The sequence below is a fragment of the Myotis yumanensis genome, unplaced genomic scaffold (assembly GCF_028538775.1).
Source record: "Myotis yumanensis isolate MYYU_CA2020_CCGP unplaced genomic scaffold, mMyoYum1.0.hap1 SCAF_15, whole genome shotgun sequence".
NCBI classification, from domain to species: Eukaryota; Metazoa; Chordata; class Mammalia; order Chiroptera; family Vespertilionidae; genus Myotis; species Myotis yumanensis.
This window is the reverse complement of record NW_027223766.1, coordinates 2643363-2660553: the sequence shown is the minus strand read 5'-3', so window position 1 is coordinate 2660553 and position 17191 is coordinate 2643363. Positions and strand designations below refer to the sequence as shown.

The window sequence follows — 17191 nt, the reverse complement described above, 5'->3', positions numbered from 1 at the left end:
TAAAGGCACAGAACACATATCGTATTTCAGGGAAACAATTTCGTGGGACACAGTGTGGCTCGTGCCCAGCAAGGCCCTCTTGTGCTTTGAGAGCAGCTGTGGGCAAAGCTTCCATGGGCTTTGTGTTTGATGTGATTTTAAATCCACGTGGTTATGACTTAAAGGACATTGTTTAAATGCCCTTGTTTATGACACAGGCCAAAAGGTTGTTTTTAGAAGTAAAGTTGTGTCAGGACGTCATCACCTCCTCTGTGGGCCCAGCTGGGGGTGTATCCGCAGGACCAGGGGGAGCAGCAACCATGGCCGGTGGACCTGCAGGCTGACTCCTGAGGCTGTGAAGAGCGCTGGAGAGTTTGGCTGGGCAAGGCACCCTTTGCTGACCTAAACAGCCCTCGGAACATCAGGAGACATTTCTCCCGCGTGGCCAAGGTGACCCTGGGTGGGCAGTGGCCCTAAGCCAGCCGTGGGCAAACTACGGCCCGCGGGCAGGATCCGGCCAGTTTGAAATGAATAAAACTAAAAAAAAAAAAAAAAAAAGACCGTACCCTTTTATGTAATGATGTTTACTTTGAATTTATATTAGTTCACACAAACACTCCATCCATGCTTTTGTTCCGGCCCTCCGGTCCAGTTTAAGAACCCATTGTGGCCCTCGAGTCAAAAAGTTTGCCCACCCCTGCGCTAAGCCCTGCCCAGCCGTGGAGTGACAGCCTTGGAGGAGCCAGGCAGCCCGCCCCAGCACCGGTTCCCTGCAGCTGGACTCAGCAAGCAGCGGCTGAGGTGGGAGCCGCAGCTAGAAGTCAGGGCGTGGCTCCCCGTCCCCAGCTCCCATGCAGAGGCCCACCCACCTCGGTTGCATTGGGACTTTATCCTTTGTCTCCTCTGCCTGGAACAGCAGTGTGTTACCCTGTCGTTTGTGTGGACTGTGCTGTTTCTGTACTGGCTTAAAAGATACTGTCGTGTGTGCTGCTGGCTTGCGAAATCATTCCAGTCCCCATGGCAGACCTGGATAAACCAACTGCTGGCAAAGACGGAATCAGCCCCTGAGCAGAATCTGCTGCCTCTCCCCAAACAAAGCAGCATGGCTGAAACCCCACATCCTGAGCCAACGGCCGTGAGATGAAACACCATGAGACCAAGAACTGGGAAACATCATGGTTCGAGCTCAGGTTTCCGAAGGTGTGTTAGACTAGAAGATATAATTTTTAAAATCTATTTTCCTTGCCAACTCCCCAGCCCAAGTTGGATTTTTCTATTATGAAGCTAGTTTCCTTTCTAACCAATCATGTCCCTGGGCCCTCCACCTTCCTTCACAGCGGGAGGAGCTTGTTACATCTTCGGTGGGCCTGCGGAGAAGTGCCCCGAGCTTCTGCACCTTCCCCCTTCTGTGTCACACCCCCTTCACCCCGTCTCTGTGTCACACCCCTTCACCCCGTCTCTGTGTCACACCCCTTCACCCCGTCTCTGTGTCACACCCCTTAACTAGGTCTCTGTGTCACACCCCTTCACCCCGTCTCTGTGTCACACCCCTTAACTAGGTCTCTGTGTCACACCCCTTCACCTCGTCTCTGTGTCACACCCCCTTCACCCCGTCTCTGTGTCACACCCCTTCACCCCGTCTCTGTGTCACACCCCCTTCACCCCGTCTCTGTGTCACACCCCTTCACCCCGTCTCTGTGTCATACCCCCTTCACCCCGTCTCTGTGTCACACCCCTTAACTAGGTCTCTGTGTCACACCCCCTTCACCACCTTTCTGTATCACACCCTCATAATCACCTTTCTGTGTCACACTCTCTTAACCCCTTCAAATTATTTCCATATTTTTGTCCGTCTTGCTGTGCTTCTTTCTCTGAGAAAGTGAGGAGGGCATGCTTCTTTGATTCTCTGTGGGTTTCTCCCCAGAAGGACTTTTTCTCTGGCACCCCTGCCTCCTCCTCAGCCCCAGTGCCTCTGGGCCTCGGGCGAAGAGTTCTGCAGCCCGGTCCCTGGTCCCTGCTGTGTGGCCTTGGACCACGCTTTGTTTTTCTTGGGCCTCAGTGTTTTTGTCTATGAAGTGGGAGCGATAGGAGTGTCTGCGCATCTGGTTGTGTAGGGATTGAATGACCAGATGCATGCGAACGGTCTAGAACAGTGAGTGGCACATAGTGAGAACTGGCACATTTCATTGTTTAGGGGGGAGCATATAAATCCAAAAGGGTAAGGAATGGGTTTTGAAATCAATTGATTTTTCATTTGTACCCTGCGTCCTCTGGTTCCCAGTTCAATGGATTAGGCAAGTTACTGAGTTTTCAGGTTCTTTATGGGTGAAATGGGCAGTGAGGTACATCGGCCCTGTCAGGTTACATGAAGTATGAGACAAAGACGATGTCAAGGTCTTAGTGCAGTGTCTGCACATAACGAGTGCCCAGCATATGAGAGGGAGCTGGGTAAATGCGTGGCTGTAGAATGCCAGCTCCAAATGGAAAAAAGAAAGAAAAAATGAAAGATCTTGGAAAATCTTCCAGTGATATCAGTAGTTGGATTTAAAAAGAGTAGATTCTTGGTAGGTGTCTCTCTCTAAGGTAAGTAGGAGGGCAAATGTCTAAGGTCAAATGACATTCACACGGCAATATCTGAATCAATTAAGTCAAATTAAGTTAAATAGTATTCTTAAAATACATACTATTTGCAAAGAATTAATAAGGTGCTTTAGGAACTTTGGCTGAGAGGGAAAAAAAGCTGTTAAATATTTCACTCTGTGTTGTTATTAGTTACATTGACAATGAAATAAGAAATGTGTTCTCTTAAGGATTTGTACATTCACAGCTATGAGGCAAATATTGACTGTGATGTTGTCATCGTTAAATTTTAAGTGATCATTTTAGATAATTATTGAAATAAGCTGGCAAGATGAATTGGTTGGCATTTTAAAAATCGACCAACTTTTTGCAGTGGTTGTCAGTGGAAGACTGAATGAAGCAGGCATTCCAGAAGCAAATGTCTTGCCTGACCCTGACTGACAGTGGGCCTTGCTGTTGACATGTTGAGAATTTGCAGTGGGTGGGGCCCTGGCTGCCACAGCACCGACTGGGGAGGGTTTAAGGCCGAGCAGCCCGGCCCCTGGTGCCTGCAGATCTTATTTCCAGGAAAGGCGCCAGAAGTCTCACTTACAGAAAGCTTCCGATGACTCCGGGATCCGCGGGATTTGGGAAATGTTGATCTTTTGGTCTAAAACATCTTTACTGCAGCAGGTTGTCATAAATCATTGCAAATGTTCAGATAAATATACTTTCCAGGAATGTATATGTAAAATATATGCCAATCACTTTGGAGAAATTTTAATTGTCTGCTATGTTTTATTTTTATTTTTAAAAATATGTTTTTATTGGTTCAGAGAGAGGAAGGGAGAGGGAGAGAAAAGAGAAACATGGATTGCTGTCTCCTGTGGTGATGCAGCCCACAGCCAGCAACTGATCCAGCACCTCCTGGCGCATGGGGCCGCGCTCACTCTCTGAGCGACAGCAGCTGGGCGCCTGCTGTGTTCTACATGAATGACAGAAATGGCAGTTTTCAGGAGGTCCAACTCAAAATAACATTTTACATAGACTGCCATTCTTAAACTATTTCTCTTTGAAAAACACTATAGACAATTTCTATAGTGATATTATTCAAGCATAAGGTGCTTGTTTCATATTATTGTTATTTGCTTCTTAGACTAAGTAGTATAGGATTAAGATGTATGTATTGAATCAAAAGTCTTCCCCTTGAGAGTTGTTATCCAATGATACTTACAACTTAATTTCTTTGTCTCTCTCTTTTTGAAGCTGGAGTTCTCTGAATATCCTATCAGCTCACAATGAGATTATAAAGAATTACTCTAAAATATTCCGGCAGAGAAAAATCAGACTGCCTAGACTTTCCCAGCAGAAGGAACAAAGGTAAAGAAAGTGGGCATGGCCTGTGAGCAGAGGGACAAATGGACTCTGAGCCTGTGAAGGTGGGAGCAGCCGACCTGGGAGAGTGATGATGGGGGGCAGCTGACCTGGGAGAGTGATGGGGGGGGGGCAGCTGACCTGGGAGAGTGATGATGGGGGGAAGCTGACCTGGGAGAGTGATGATGGGGAGCAGCTGACCTGGGAGAGTGATGAGGGGGGGCAGCTGACCTGGGAGAGTGATGATGGGGGGAAGCTGACCTGGGAGAGTGATGATGGGGAGCAGCCGACCTGGGAGAGTGATGGGGGGGGGCAGCTGACCTGGGAGAGTGATGATGGGGGGGCAGCTGACCTGGGAGAGTGATGGGGGGGGCAGCTGACCTGGGAGAGTGATGGGGGGGGGGCATCTGACCTGGGAGAGTGATGATGGGGGGGGGGGCAGCTGACCTGGGAGAGTGATGATGGGGGGCAGCCGACCTGGGAGAGTGATGAGGGGGGGCAGCTGACCTGGGAGAGTGATGGGGGGGGGGGCAGCTGACCTGGGAGAGTGATGATGGGGGGGAAGCTGACCTGGGAGAGTGATGATGGGGGGGGCAGCTGACCTGGGAGAGTGATGATGGCGGGGGGGGCAGCTGACCTGGGAGAGTGATGATGGGGGCGGGGCAGCTGACCTGGGAGAGTGATGATGGGGGGCAGCTGACCTGGGAGAGTGATGATGGGGGGAGCTGACCTGGGAGAGTGATGATGGGGGGCAGCTGACCTGGGAGAGTGATTGGGGGGGGCAGCAGGGGTGGGGGGGGAAGGCAGACCCATGTGGCCATTTTGCAGGAGTTTTAGTGACTTGGTGATTATTGGGACTAATAAGTGTGTTGCTTCCTCAGGGTTTTCATTAACATGAATAAACAACTAGTCTTGTCTATTAAACATAACAAGCAGAAATACTATTAGGAATGAGAAAGATAATACATACGATACAAGGAAATTGTAAATTATGATATAATACTTTATGTAACGAGTTGAATTTGATAATCTAGATGCTATTGGCTAGTTTTCTAAAAACTATGTACTAAATTTATTTAAGAAGATAGAATTTAAAAAAGATGGTATAAATAGTTGTGAAAATGCTGGTTTAAGTAGTTGTGAAAAGTACTCTTTAAAAGTATTTTTTGAAGCAAAAAAAGCACAAAAGTAAAAATTAATACCCCCTCTCCCCCAACAAAAACAAGCCCACATGATATCACTAGAACTTCCTTTTAAGAAAAAGTAATTATTATGCAATTTAATTATCCTGGGGTATATACAATGAAAATTAGCTTGTAAATTTGCCATGCACAAGATTTAACTAGAATGACATAAATTGGAGATAACAATTTTAATTATGACTATATCGGCAAATATACAAAATAAAATATTGGCAAAGGAAATAACGCCGCGGAGTGTTAGCCGATCAGCACATCACAGTTAGGTTTCTTCCATCTTCTGAGTGTAAAGAAAGCTCAACATTAAAACAGCCATTATTAACATTTATAATATTAGTTGCCCACAGACAAACGATATGCTACTCTCTGGAGATTAAGAAAAGGCATTTGCTATAACTCAGTATCCATGTCTCACAGTAAAAGTGAAATTACGCTTTTACCTCTCATGTGTGCAGTAAGTGACTGCTAAGAAATACAAAAAACAGTTATGTCCAGCCAGAAAGAACTATACCCTAAAATAGCAATAAAAATACCTTAAACTGGTTTAAATAAATTTCACAAAATATATTGAAAAATTATAAATCTTCTCTAGGCTCAGCTCACCCTGGTCGCTGGTGTAATGGGCGGCACCCACCCTGCCCAGGAGGTGGGAACGGAGCTCAGGCCACTCGGAGAAGCTCTTGGCAGGACGAGGTCGACGAGGAAACATGAACTGTGACAGACACTAAATGCCTGTGCTGTTAGAACTGTTCATCAGCAGCCTTCATCTGTCATCATGGTCATAGTCAACACTCAGTTCACGCAACACCGATGTGTGACAGATGCCATAGGAAGTCCCACGCTGAGGAAGGCCCTGCTGTCTGCGCAGCTGGGAGAATGCCGATGGCAGCGTCTTGGCTAAGGTGGAGGGAGCGCCATGCGCCAGGAGAGCAGAGGGCGTGCGCCCCAGGAAACCGGCTGAGCGGTGGGAGGCCTGGCTGCGAGGGGGAAAACTCTGTGAGCAGAGCTGTGGGGACAGGACAGGAGTGACTTCAGGGCTGCTTGGAGCTGGGGCCGTTGTCTAGAATGTGTTTGACTCATGGACCAAGGCTGTTTGTGGTCCAGTCACAGCTGCAGGGAATCGAATGCACGGACACATCGTTTTAGAAGGAACCCTGAGTTTGGACCCAGAAGACACGGACTTGAGTTTTTGTTTTGCCCCAAAGCAGCAATCTGGCTTTGGAATAGTCTCTGACCATTGAGTGCACTCAGCTCTTACTCAGAAGAGGATGGTATTAGGATCACACCTCACAGGTGGATGGGCAGGGCCTTTCCCTGCCCCAGCTCTCACCATGAGCATGCGTTTCAGATGACAGTGATTCATGTAGATTTATACCACCTGTCACAAAAGTCTACCTTTTTTCAACAACGACAAAGAAATACATATAATCTTCAAAAACAATGATAAAAATCACTGCGTTGTTTGCTTCAATAAATTTAATATCACCCTTTATGAACAACAAGAAAAAGTATAGACTTTGAATCAATTCATCTTCACATCATTTTATTTCCAGAGGAAAACAGACGTGTAAGAAAATGATAGTCATCGAGGAAACAGATACTAAGCATTCACAGAACTGTGGAAACCCACATTGGATATTTCTTCAAAATGTCCATGACTTCCTGATACACCCTGCTCACTTTGCCTGCTTGCAATGTCGTTTATTAGCCTCCTGTGCCATGATTTTGAGTTTTGTCTGACTGGAACTTTTAGACCATGCATATTGCATTGTTGTTAGTTTTGTTAAATAAATATGATGATAGGGGTTATTTTCTTCTGTTTCTGAAGAGCATAAGGCACCCCATAAGCACCAACCAATCAATTAATTTGTGTGCCACGCATTTGTTTCTGCTGCTTTCGGCGGTTTGGCATCTCCTGGTTGGCCTCGGTGTCTGGAGGACCGTTGGGATGATTCTGAATCTCTCTGTGGACTTGGATGTCCATCAGGCAGGAGCCCAGCAGCCTCCTGCATGCACAGGGGACAAACGCCTCCAGAACCTGGGTCCAGGGGCCTCTCCACAGAGCTGCCTCCAAGTCTGCCTCCAAGTCTGCCTCCAAATCTGCCGCCTCTCCTTCCCCCGGCCTCCACGCCACAGACTCCTCCTCGCTAGAAGAGAAGAAAGCAGTGCCTTACACCACTTGTATCTGAGAATCAGGGCGGGGCGGGGTGGGGGAGACAACAGCCCATTGGTTAAACATGCATTCTCATCACTGGCAGACTTCACTGAACTTGCTCTTGTAGCCTAGCTAAAGGAATAACTAGGGCCAGCGCTTTAAGGAGGGATCTGGGAGAGAAAGCAGGGGAGGGTGAGTGGGAAGCATTATATGCATAACCCATGGACACAGATAATAAGGTGGTGAAGGCCTGGGATGGGGGACGGGGGAGGGCTAGAAGGGGTCACTGGGGAAAAAGGGGAACTTATGCAATACTTTCAACAATAAAGATAAAATAAACAAAGTGTCAAATTATGTCAGAAGAGTGTATTTCTGCTCTTGACAATGAAGCAAAAGTTCATGTCAGCATTTTGTGTGCAAAATCGTAAATAATGTGTTTCCTTGTCTAGAAAACTGTCTGAGTACACAGAAGAGCGTCAGCGCCAACAATCGGAGGACGACGCTCACAACATAGCCATCTACGTTCAACAACTGCTCGGTGGCCATCCATGTGAACACAAAAACTTTGAAGAGAAGGTAGAAGAATTACTGGAAATTCTAAAGAAATTGTAAGTATTTTTAAAGATATTTTAAAATTGAATTTTAGAGAGAGAGGAAGGGAGAGAGAGAAATGTCAATGATAAGAGCAAAACATTGATCTGCTACCTCTTGCACATCTCCTACTGGGGACTGAGCCCACAACCCGGGCATGTGCTCTGACCGGGACTCAAAACTGGCAACCTTTTGGTGCACAGGAAGACACTCAAACAATTGAACCACACCAGGCCTGGTACACGGATTCGTGCACTGGTGGGGGGCGTGGCCTGCAGGGATTAGCTCCCACTCAGAGGGCGGGTCCATAGCCAATCCCACTGTGGGAGTGCACTGACCACCAGGGGGCAGCTCCTGCATTGAGCGTCTGCCCACTGGTGGTCAGTGTGCGTCATAGCGACTGGTTGTTCAGGGGGTTCTGCCATTCGGTCGCTGTGCTTTTATTATATAGGATTCTTTCGAATTGTTTTTTATCTTTTTAAAGTTAGCTATTTGGAGGTCAGTGTACTGTAACTGCACCCAGCCACTGAATGGCAACAGCGGAGCAGCTGAAAAGGGAACTCACTTTATAGGATCTTTAATGTTCACACAAAGCTGTAGTTTCTCTCTATAAAATTTCTGATTTAAGCCTCACGTCACTGCTTTGAGGTGGATACGATAGAAAAGCTGGTGAGTAAAAGAGCAATGTATAAGTTAAGTCTACAATTTGTGTTTGTTCTTCTACGAAATGTGCTTTTTAGCTTGTCGCCTTCGTATACTAGTTATTCATTTTCTGTTGCTGTGTAACGAATTATCATCAACTCAGTGGCATTAAACAACATATGTTTATTGTCTCTTTGGGCAAGTTTGGCGGGTCCTCTGCTCATGTCACAGGCTTCAATCAAGGTGCTTGCCTGGTGGTGTTCCTTTCTGGAACATGAGGTCGCCTTCCAAGCTCACCTGTGTTGTTGGCAGAATTCAGTTTCATGTGGTTGTAGGACTGCGGTCTCCGCTCCCTTCTTGGCCCTCAATGGAGGTCTCCTAGAGGTGCCACCGATCTGCTGTGTGGCCCTCGCTCAGACCTTCCACAGCAGGAAGCTTCCATCTTCAAAGCCAGCCAGGAAGAGTCTCATTCTGCTAAACTGAAATCTTATGTGATCTAACCAAGGGCCTGTAGAGACCTGACCTTGGCCAGATTTTATTGGTTAGAAACAAATCATTGGTTTTTCTCCCATCCCCAAACTGTGGGAGAGGAGATTGGGGGCCTCTCAGTGTGTGCTGGCTGTGTTTGGTAATATTATTCATCTCTCTGTGACCCTGTGGACCCCATCGAGTGGGCTGAGTGCTTTATGTTCGCACGTAGTTCAGCTGAGACCCGGGCATTGGTGGAAAGTTGTCAGGTCTGTAGCCCTGTGTTTACCTGGGACTTGCTGAACCTGACTGGCTTGATGGGCGACTTCATGATGTGACAACACTTTTTAAAAGCAACTACCTTACACTCTCTAAAATTCTCCACTTTGTCATTCTGCCTGTGATTTTAACAAAAAGAAATCAATTTTGGGTAACAGTAACCTCTTTTTGAAGACATGTAACTCTGCCTGACAAGATGAAGAAACTATTGCTCATTGATTACTCAGTGTGATTTGCCTTCGTTATGTTGATTAATTCTTACCTTCTACCTCAGTTGAGCAGCTCTGAGTCAACAGTGCTGGAGGGGAGGAAGGATAACTGAGTTTGAAACATTAAAATCACAGGAAAGGGCGCATCTGGGAGATGTCACCTGAGAGGAAGGGCTGGAGGAACCAAAGGGCAAGGCGTAACTGGGACGTGTGTGCAGAGCAGACAGTATGGGGGAAGAGATGAGGGAGACAAAAGAGAGACAGAGAGAGAGAGAGAGTTGGGAGATTCCTGTTAAGTCATGTATTTGAAGGCGTATGAGATTGAATGTAAGCTTATCAGGTATGTTAGTTAGGATTTTAGATTGTGAGCAATGGAAAGGACTCTGAATAATTTGAAAAATGGTCGGAAGTGCCCAGTGTGGCTCAGTTGGTTGGAGCATAGATTCCTGTGCAGCGAAGGGTTTGATCCCTGGTCAGGGCACATGCCTGGGTTTCAGGTTTGATCCTTGGGTGGGACAGGTATGGAAGACAACATTTCAATGTTTCTCTCTCACATTGATGTCTCTCTCTCTCTCTCTCTCTCTCTGTCTCTCTCTCTAAAATCAATAAAAACATATCCTTGGGTGAGGAGAGGGAAAGTCTATGGAAGAGCAGTGGAGGCCGCAGTGGAAGGATTATAGATCTGGAAACGGGATGAACCAGAGCGACTCTGGAGGTCTCTCCAAGGTCTGGCCTGGAATGTATTGGTTGTAGCTGCTCTGACTGGTTCCAGGGACAGGGGTCAGATTGCTGTGTGTTTGTGCTCAGTCCCTGGATGAACACTGAGTGGCATGATCGACGGTTTTGCTGAGTGTACCCGTTGGTAAAGGGATGACATTTCAAAAGAGAAAGTATTTCAGAAGGAGGGGGAGATGACTCGTGGTTAAACATTGAAAGCTATGAGCTAAAACATCGCTGGGAATTTTAACTTCTAAATAATTTTGACTGATTTATTTTTCACGCCTAAACTCATGAAATCAGCACACACTTTGGAACGCTGTGGGTTTCCGGCAGCATTGCTGGTACGGGGCTGCAGGGTGAGCTCACCGTCTTTCCCTCCTGGGGAGCTGACATTCCATGTAAGAGTGAGAGCATGAACACGCATATCTCGTGAGCGGTCAGTGCAGGAAGAAGCACTACTCTCAGTAGGGGAGTGAGTGCGATGGTAACGACAGAGTCCTCTCTGTGCGGTGACCCCGACGGGTCATCGAGGAGATGAGAGCCAGCCCAGCAGGTCCCATGAGGGGTGCATTCCAGGGAGGACACAGTGCAGTGGCCCAGGAAGGCACATCGCAAACAAGTGGGCAAGGAGGTTGGTGTCATGATGCTCGAGGGAGGGAGAGGCAGGTGCGAAGGCAGATGTCATGTGGGTCTTTAATGTTGGTGTGACCAGCCCTTGGGAGGGTCATGTGGGGAGTGGACTGTGGGTGTGGAGATTGGGGTCACCTGTCAGTGGCTGTCTGGAGTTGGTTGGGGTGCGACGGCTGTGTCCTGACTTCTGTTTTGGGGAGTTGGATCTGACATGCAGAATGTGAATTTTTTTCTTTTTTTGAAGACGAGTAGGTTTCAATGGACAGTCTTGGAAACATCAGAGAATTTGCTGAACTTGACTACTAACAAGGAGAACGCTGGGCAAATCAACCTCCCGCATGTCTGTGTTTGATTGTGATGCCTGTAACCCCACCAGCGTCTAACATGCAGCTAAGGACTGCTTGGGTAAAAAAAATTGGTTTCTTGTTATAAGTGACTAATTGGTTTATTTTATAAATGACTAATTTCTGGAAAAAAGAAACACGTCTGTGCGTTTGTGGGGGCTGCCAAAAGGGTAGGAGGAGAGAGAAATGTGTAAATGAGCTGTGAAGAGCAGTTTAAGATCCTCTGGGAAAACTGGGCCCATTGTTCTTTTCTCTCTCTTTTTTTAAAATATATTTTATTGATTTTTTACAGAGAGGAAGGGAGAGGGATAGAGAGTTAGAAACATCGATGAGAGAGAAACATCGATCAGCTGCCTCCTGCACGCCCCCTACTGGAGATGTGCCCACAACCAAGGTACATGCCCTTGACCACAATCGAACCTGGGACCCTTCAGTCCGCAGGCAGATGCTCTATCCACTGAGCCAAACCGGTTAGGGCTGTTCTTTTCTCTTACTTCCTCCAATTAAAGATGTTCCCTGGGAGGGAATGGCATCTGAAGACCATTAGGAGGAGGAGTTGTGAGCAAAGCTCGATCAGCAGTGCTGGGGACAGTCCCCGGGGATTTGGGAGTCTGGCTGATAGACTCAGGAGGCTTAGAGGCCAGATGCCCTGTGGGTCTCACGCCCTGCCTCCCAGGGAGATGTGCTTTGAGCAGGGATGTGTTTTTGCCCCCGATCTTCGATCTTCCCCGGGCTCTCGGGGAGGGGCAGAAGCCTGTGTGCTCTGAATTGTGTTGCAAGTGGTTGGGAGGAAAGTGGACAGAGTGAGAGGGGCCCCCTCCTGGGAAAGAAAGGCTTTACTTGAAGCCAAAGGGAACATAGGTTAGTGAGTAAAGTGTGACCACTGAAAGCAATTTAGATTCTGACGGGAGCAGTGATCACTTATGATATAAGGAAGGGAGCTACCTGGCCAGGTGGCTCAGGTGGTTGGAGCATCATCCCACACACCTAAAGGTTGTGGGTTCGAACCCTGGTCGGGGCCTGTACGAGACGCAACCGACCGGATAGATGTTTCTCTCTCTCACCTTGGAGAAGACTGTCCAAGACTGTCCATTGAAACCTACTCGTCTTTAAAAAAAGAAAAAAATTCACATTCAGCATGTCAGATCCAACTCCCCAAAACAGAAGTCAGGACAGAAAGATTTGGGGGAAACTGAGCCCGTAGAAAGGTCTACTCTATTTCAATAAAAACATGTCCTCAGGTGAGTATTGAGGAAGAAAGGAAAGAGCATACGGGAAGAGAATTATGGGTTAAGGAGACAGTGAGGGAGGGACAGACGGGAAGCCGCCAGCAGTGGCTGAGGGACAGACAGGGAGGCGCTGCCTCGGTCTCCACGGAGGGTGGGAGGCTCAGGCACTGTGAGTCAGAAGGACCGGGTTTTGACTGAACTCCTCCCGTTCTTCACTGAGTGATCTGTGCGCCCTCCTACCTCTGATACACAGTCCACTAACCAACACAACGGCACATTTATCACCTCCTACGGTCATTGCTGCCCTGAGCCCGAGCCCGTGAGCAGTACAGGCCCAGGTCGTGCTCGGTCCCCTCCGGGCCCTCCAGGCCTGCCCACTCCCCTTCCCGGAGGCCGACACAGCGCCGGGGCTTCATCTAAGTGACCGCGCTGTGCACTTGCTACAGCTGAGGTAGAAAGAGGCTCCTAGGAGCTCAGAAGAACAAAGCATCCCATTGTTTGTCCTCCAGGAAAGAATATGTACATTTCCCTCGCAGCTTATGAATAAACAACAGCAGCCAGTTATTTATCATATGTTTACATTGGTTTACAAAGTTGCCAGTGATCTCTTAATACTGGAGTTTCAGAAACTATTATTTGGTCACAGTCAAAAATTAATTAGTATTTAAAAAAAAATTATACCTTTATAATTTGTTCTATTGTTTGGAAACAAGCAAATAGCTTCGTTATAATATTTCTTGTGAAAACGATTTTTTTTTTTTTTTACTGTGTAGATATGTCTTAATCCATCTGAGTTGCTATAACAAAAATACCAGAGACCGGCCCTGGCTGGGTGGGTTGGCTGGTCAGAGCGTCGTCTCATACACCAATAGGCTGTGGGTTCGATTCCTGGTCAGGGCACATACCCAGGTTGTGGGTTTGATCTCCAGTCAGGGTACATACAGGAGGCAACCGATCAATACTTCTCACATTAGTTTCTCTTTCTTCCTTCCTCTCTCTCTCAAATTAATTTTTTAAAAATATTGCAGATGGGGTGGCTTATGCAACAGAAATTCATTTCTCACAGTTCTGGAAGCTGGAAGTCTGAGATCAAGGTGGCTGCAGCTTCCACGTCTGCTGAGAGCCCTCTTCCTGGCTCCTCCATGTCCTCACACGGTCACAGGGAGGAGCTTTCTGGGGGTTTCTTTATAAGGGCTCCATCCTCATGACTCAAGCACCTTCTACAGGCCCCACTTCCATACGCCTTTGGGGTTTAGGATCTTAACAGACAGAAGGATTTGGGGGAAACCGAGCCCGTAGAAAGGTCTACTCTATTTCAATATTGATGCAAGCGTTAAAGGTGAGACTTCATGTCGGGGTGACTATTTTACTTTTCACCTCAAGTTAGAATCTTTCCCGCCCTAGAAATTTGCATATTTGCTTTGCCCTATTTTTTTGTTCACTGTAGCTGGGCCTGACCTGGTGTTTATCTCATTATTTTCTTTTTTTCAAGTTCAGTCTCCAAGGAAATTTGTGGGAAAATGTATTGGAAGTCCTCAGCTGGCTGAGCTATACATGACAAGGCACTGAGCGGACACTTACAGTGCGACAGGGTCACAGCTAGTTTAGCTCACATCCACCATCTCATAGAAAAGGGAAGGAAAGGAGGGAAAGTATATGTTTTTTCCTGGTGATGGGGACTTTGAGGATCTGTTCTCTTAGCAGTTTTCGACCCCCTGAATGTACTATCTCTGCCCTGTCGCCTTGTCATTCACGCTTATGCTTGTCATGTACAGCCCCTGGGATTGTCCAGTGTTTCCAACGTCCATTTCCCCTGGCCAGTGACAGGCAGCTGGGCTCCGGAGAGCTGGAAGCAAAGCCAGTGTCTGGATTTTCCTTTCCCTTGGGAGCCGGGTCCAGTGCAGCACCAGGCTCGCTGCAGCCCATCAGTCCATTGCGTGGGGTCTGCATGGCCGTGGGCCACCGGGGAGAATGGCAGGAAGCCAGGCGTGAGCTGTGAGCCAGGCGTGCCAAGAGGAACCAAGAGAGTGCGAGAACACCATGTTTAGGGGTTAAACATCCCCAACCTTTGTGGGCTGGCAGTGGCCACGCCCATTCTGGCCAATGACCTTTCCCACAGGTGAGACTGGCAGGCAAGCACCTTTGTTAGTCCCCTGACTTTACCGGATATGGGTCCACCTTCCCTCTGTCCGGTCCCCTTCTTCTAAGGTTTCGCAGGGAACATGCCTATAATGTCTGGCCTTCCCTTTGCTCCTTTCTTATTATTAATAGTTCGTTAATTACAATGGTATCAGGTTGTCCTTACAATTGAGACTGTAATGTATAGTTGGAAATGTATCACTTTAAAGAATGGGGCAAATCAAACAAGTAGCAAAAATAATTCCTTTGGGGCTGGTGTGGTGAGCAGTGCCCTGGCTGAGCAGGGCTGCCTGCGGCTGGCTCAGCTTCAGCTCTGAGCGGTGAGCTCCGCAGCCCAGCCTGGCCCTCTGTCTGGAGCGCAGCGATGAGGTGGGTGGGAGTGCTTATGCCACATCCTCCTCACACGTCTCCTCCTCCTCAGGGAGCATCCAGCTCCCAGCCCATCTCACTGAGCATTTATTTTCAGATTTTATACCTTTTGAGAAAATATAACAAGTTCATCCATTTGGATACAACACCAAAGATACGATCCATGAAAGAAATAACAGATAAACTAGATTTCATTCAAATTAAAAACTTCTGCTATGAGAAAGACAATGGCAAGAGGAGGAGACAAGTCACAGCCTGGGAGGAAATATCTGTGAAAGGCTCACTGATGAAGGACTTATCCAGAATACGGAAAGGACCTTCTAATTCAGCAGTAAAAACAACCTCTCCTGGTCCGTGTGGCTCACGCACCAAAAGGTCACCAGTTTGACTCCTGGTCAGGGCCCATGCCCTGGTTGTGGGCTCCATCCCCAGTAGGGGCATGCGGAGGCAGCTGATCGGAAATATCTTTCTCCCTCCCTCTCCCTTCCTCTTTCTCTAAAATACTAAAACTAAGATAATAATAATAATAAAAAAAGAAAACCTCTCGCAATCTAAGTTCGTCATCGGTGGGACCTCAAGTGGCACCTTCTCTTTCATTCCTGGTCGTCGGTGTGTCTTTTCTTTGACCTGGAGGTCTGTCAGTTTCAGAAGCCGAGCGATGCTAGGGCAGAGATGTGATCATCAGGCCGCGCGGTACCGTGGAGAATCAGCAGCCGCATCGCCCGCTTTCCTGGAAATCAGTGTCGCTCCGTCGTTAGACAATAAGCAAGTGCACACTGAGCAGGCAGCTCCACCTGTGAACACAGCTGTGGCGCAGCTGGGGGTTCTGGCTCAGAATAGCCCGCAGGAGCGAGGGCGCGGGGAGAGGCCTGGGGAGGTGTGGCAGTCAAGCGGGATCCAGGCGCAGAGCCACCTGGCCTCCAGGTGTGAGCGCTTAGAGAGCAGAGGGCACTGAAGGGCGGGGGGCGGGGGCTGCGCGGGGAGCGGGGTCTCCATGCGCATCTGAGCGCTCCTTGTTAGGGCCCCTGCGTCCCTGCGCCCAGGTTCCGCCCAGTGAGGGAAGAAGAGCCGAGGCCAGCGGGGTGCGTGGATGTCTGGGCCCCAGGAAGCGTACTGGGAGCTGGAAGTGTTTGGCTTGGCCCAGTGACCTCTATTCATCGTGTTCGAATCAAACTGTGCCATTCAGGTGACAAAAATACAGCGTGGGGCAAAAGCAGGTGTCTAGTTGCTCATATGGAAAACGGCACTGTTTTGTGGCAGAAATAGTAGCAGCTGGAGAATTCAGGGCGGGATTCAGGCTTTTCGGGGGCTGGTTTTGTTTGCCCTTGTTCCTAAAGTGTAGCTTTTTGGGGGTTTCATTGGAAAACGTGGAATGTTGATCAGGGTCTTTTCCTTCTGGGCTACCCCTGATTTCTTACTTAGTCTCCCTGGCACCGCGAGCCTGTGAAATTTGGTTGAGTGGTTGAGTTTTATTTGCTGTCTGGCTTCTTGTCCTCTGCTGAAGGGGAAACAGCGAAGACTGCTGAGCTCCCGTGGGGGCCCCTTCTCCAGCATGGTGCTCCTGTCTCCTTTGGTTTTCGTAGAAATTCTCACAATCCCACATTTGTTTGTTCCTTTGTTTTTGTTAAATTTGTCCAACTTTTATGCTATTTTTTTCTTGTTGGGGTGGTTACCTGAGAGGAGCTGCTTTGCCATCAGAGGGACTTGTTTCTGGTTTGTGTCTTCATCCAGCATCCTCTGATAAATTAAAAAATGCTTCATTAAATGGGTATTTTGTGCCAATTGAATAAGAGCAAAATAAGCATTTTTATTTAAGAAAAACATTTTGTTTAAAGGACATTTTTGCCCTAGCTAGTTTCGCTCAGTGGATAGAGCATCAGCCTGTGGACTGAAGGGTCCTGGGTTCCATTCTGGTCAAGGACACTTGCCTGGGTTGCGGGCTCAATCCCCCGTGTGGGGCATGCAGGAGGCAGCTGATCAATGATTCTCTCTCATCACTGATGTTTCTATATCTCTTTCTCCCTCTCCCTTCCTCTCTGAAATCAATAAAAAATATATTTTAAAAAAGGCACCATTGTCTAAAAATTTTTTTAAAAGGACATTTCCCCCTTTATTTTCAGTTTTTAAGGTTATAATACTTGATATTGTCAGCTTTTTTCCAGGACAATAAAGAATAAACATGAGACTCATACTGTTTCACAGATGGCTAATTGAAACTCTGGAGAAGATAATATTAGAAGAGTAGCTCAGATAATTGACATTAAGAAAAAAATGTACATGAAATAATTTGTGCTTGAAAAAGGAG

General features: G+C 47.6%; 1 protein-coding gene across 1 annotated transcript in view; it reads left to right on the top strand.

The window, feature by feature from the left end:
- The window catches only part of CNBD1 (cyclic nucleotide binding domain containing 1), a 199747-nt gene that overhangs the window by 15371 nt on the left and 167185 nt on the right, over positions 1–17191 (top strand). Inside the window, exons 3-4 of the mRNA XM_070392654.1 lie at positions 3805–3918; positions 7716–7874. Of these exons, the coding sequence (XP_070248755.1) occupies positions 3805–3918; positions 7716–7874 (273 nt within the window). The remainder of the gene's footprint in view (positions 1–3804; positions 3919–7715; positions 7875–17191) is intronic.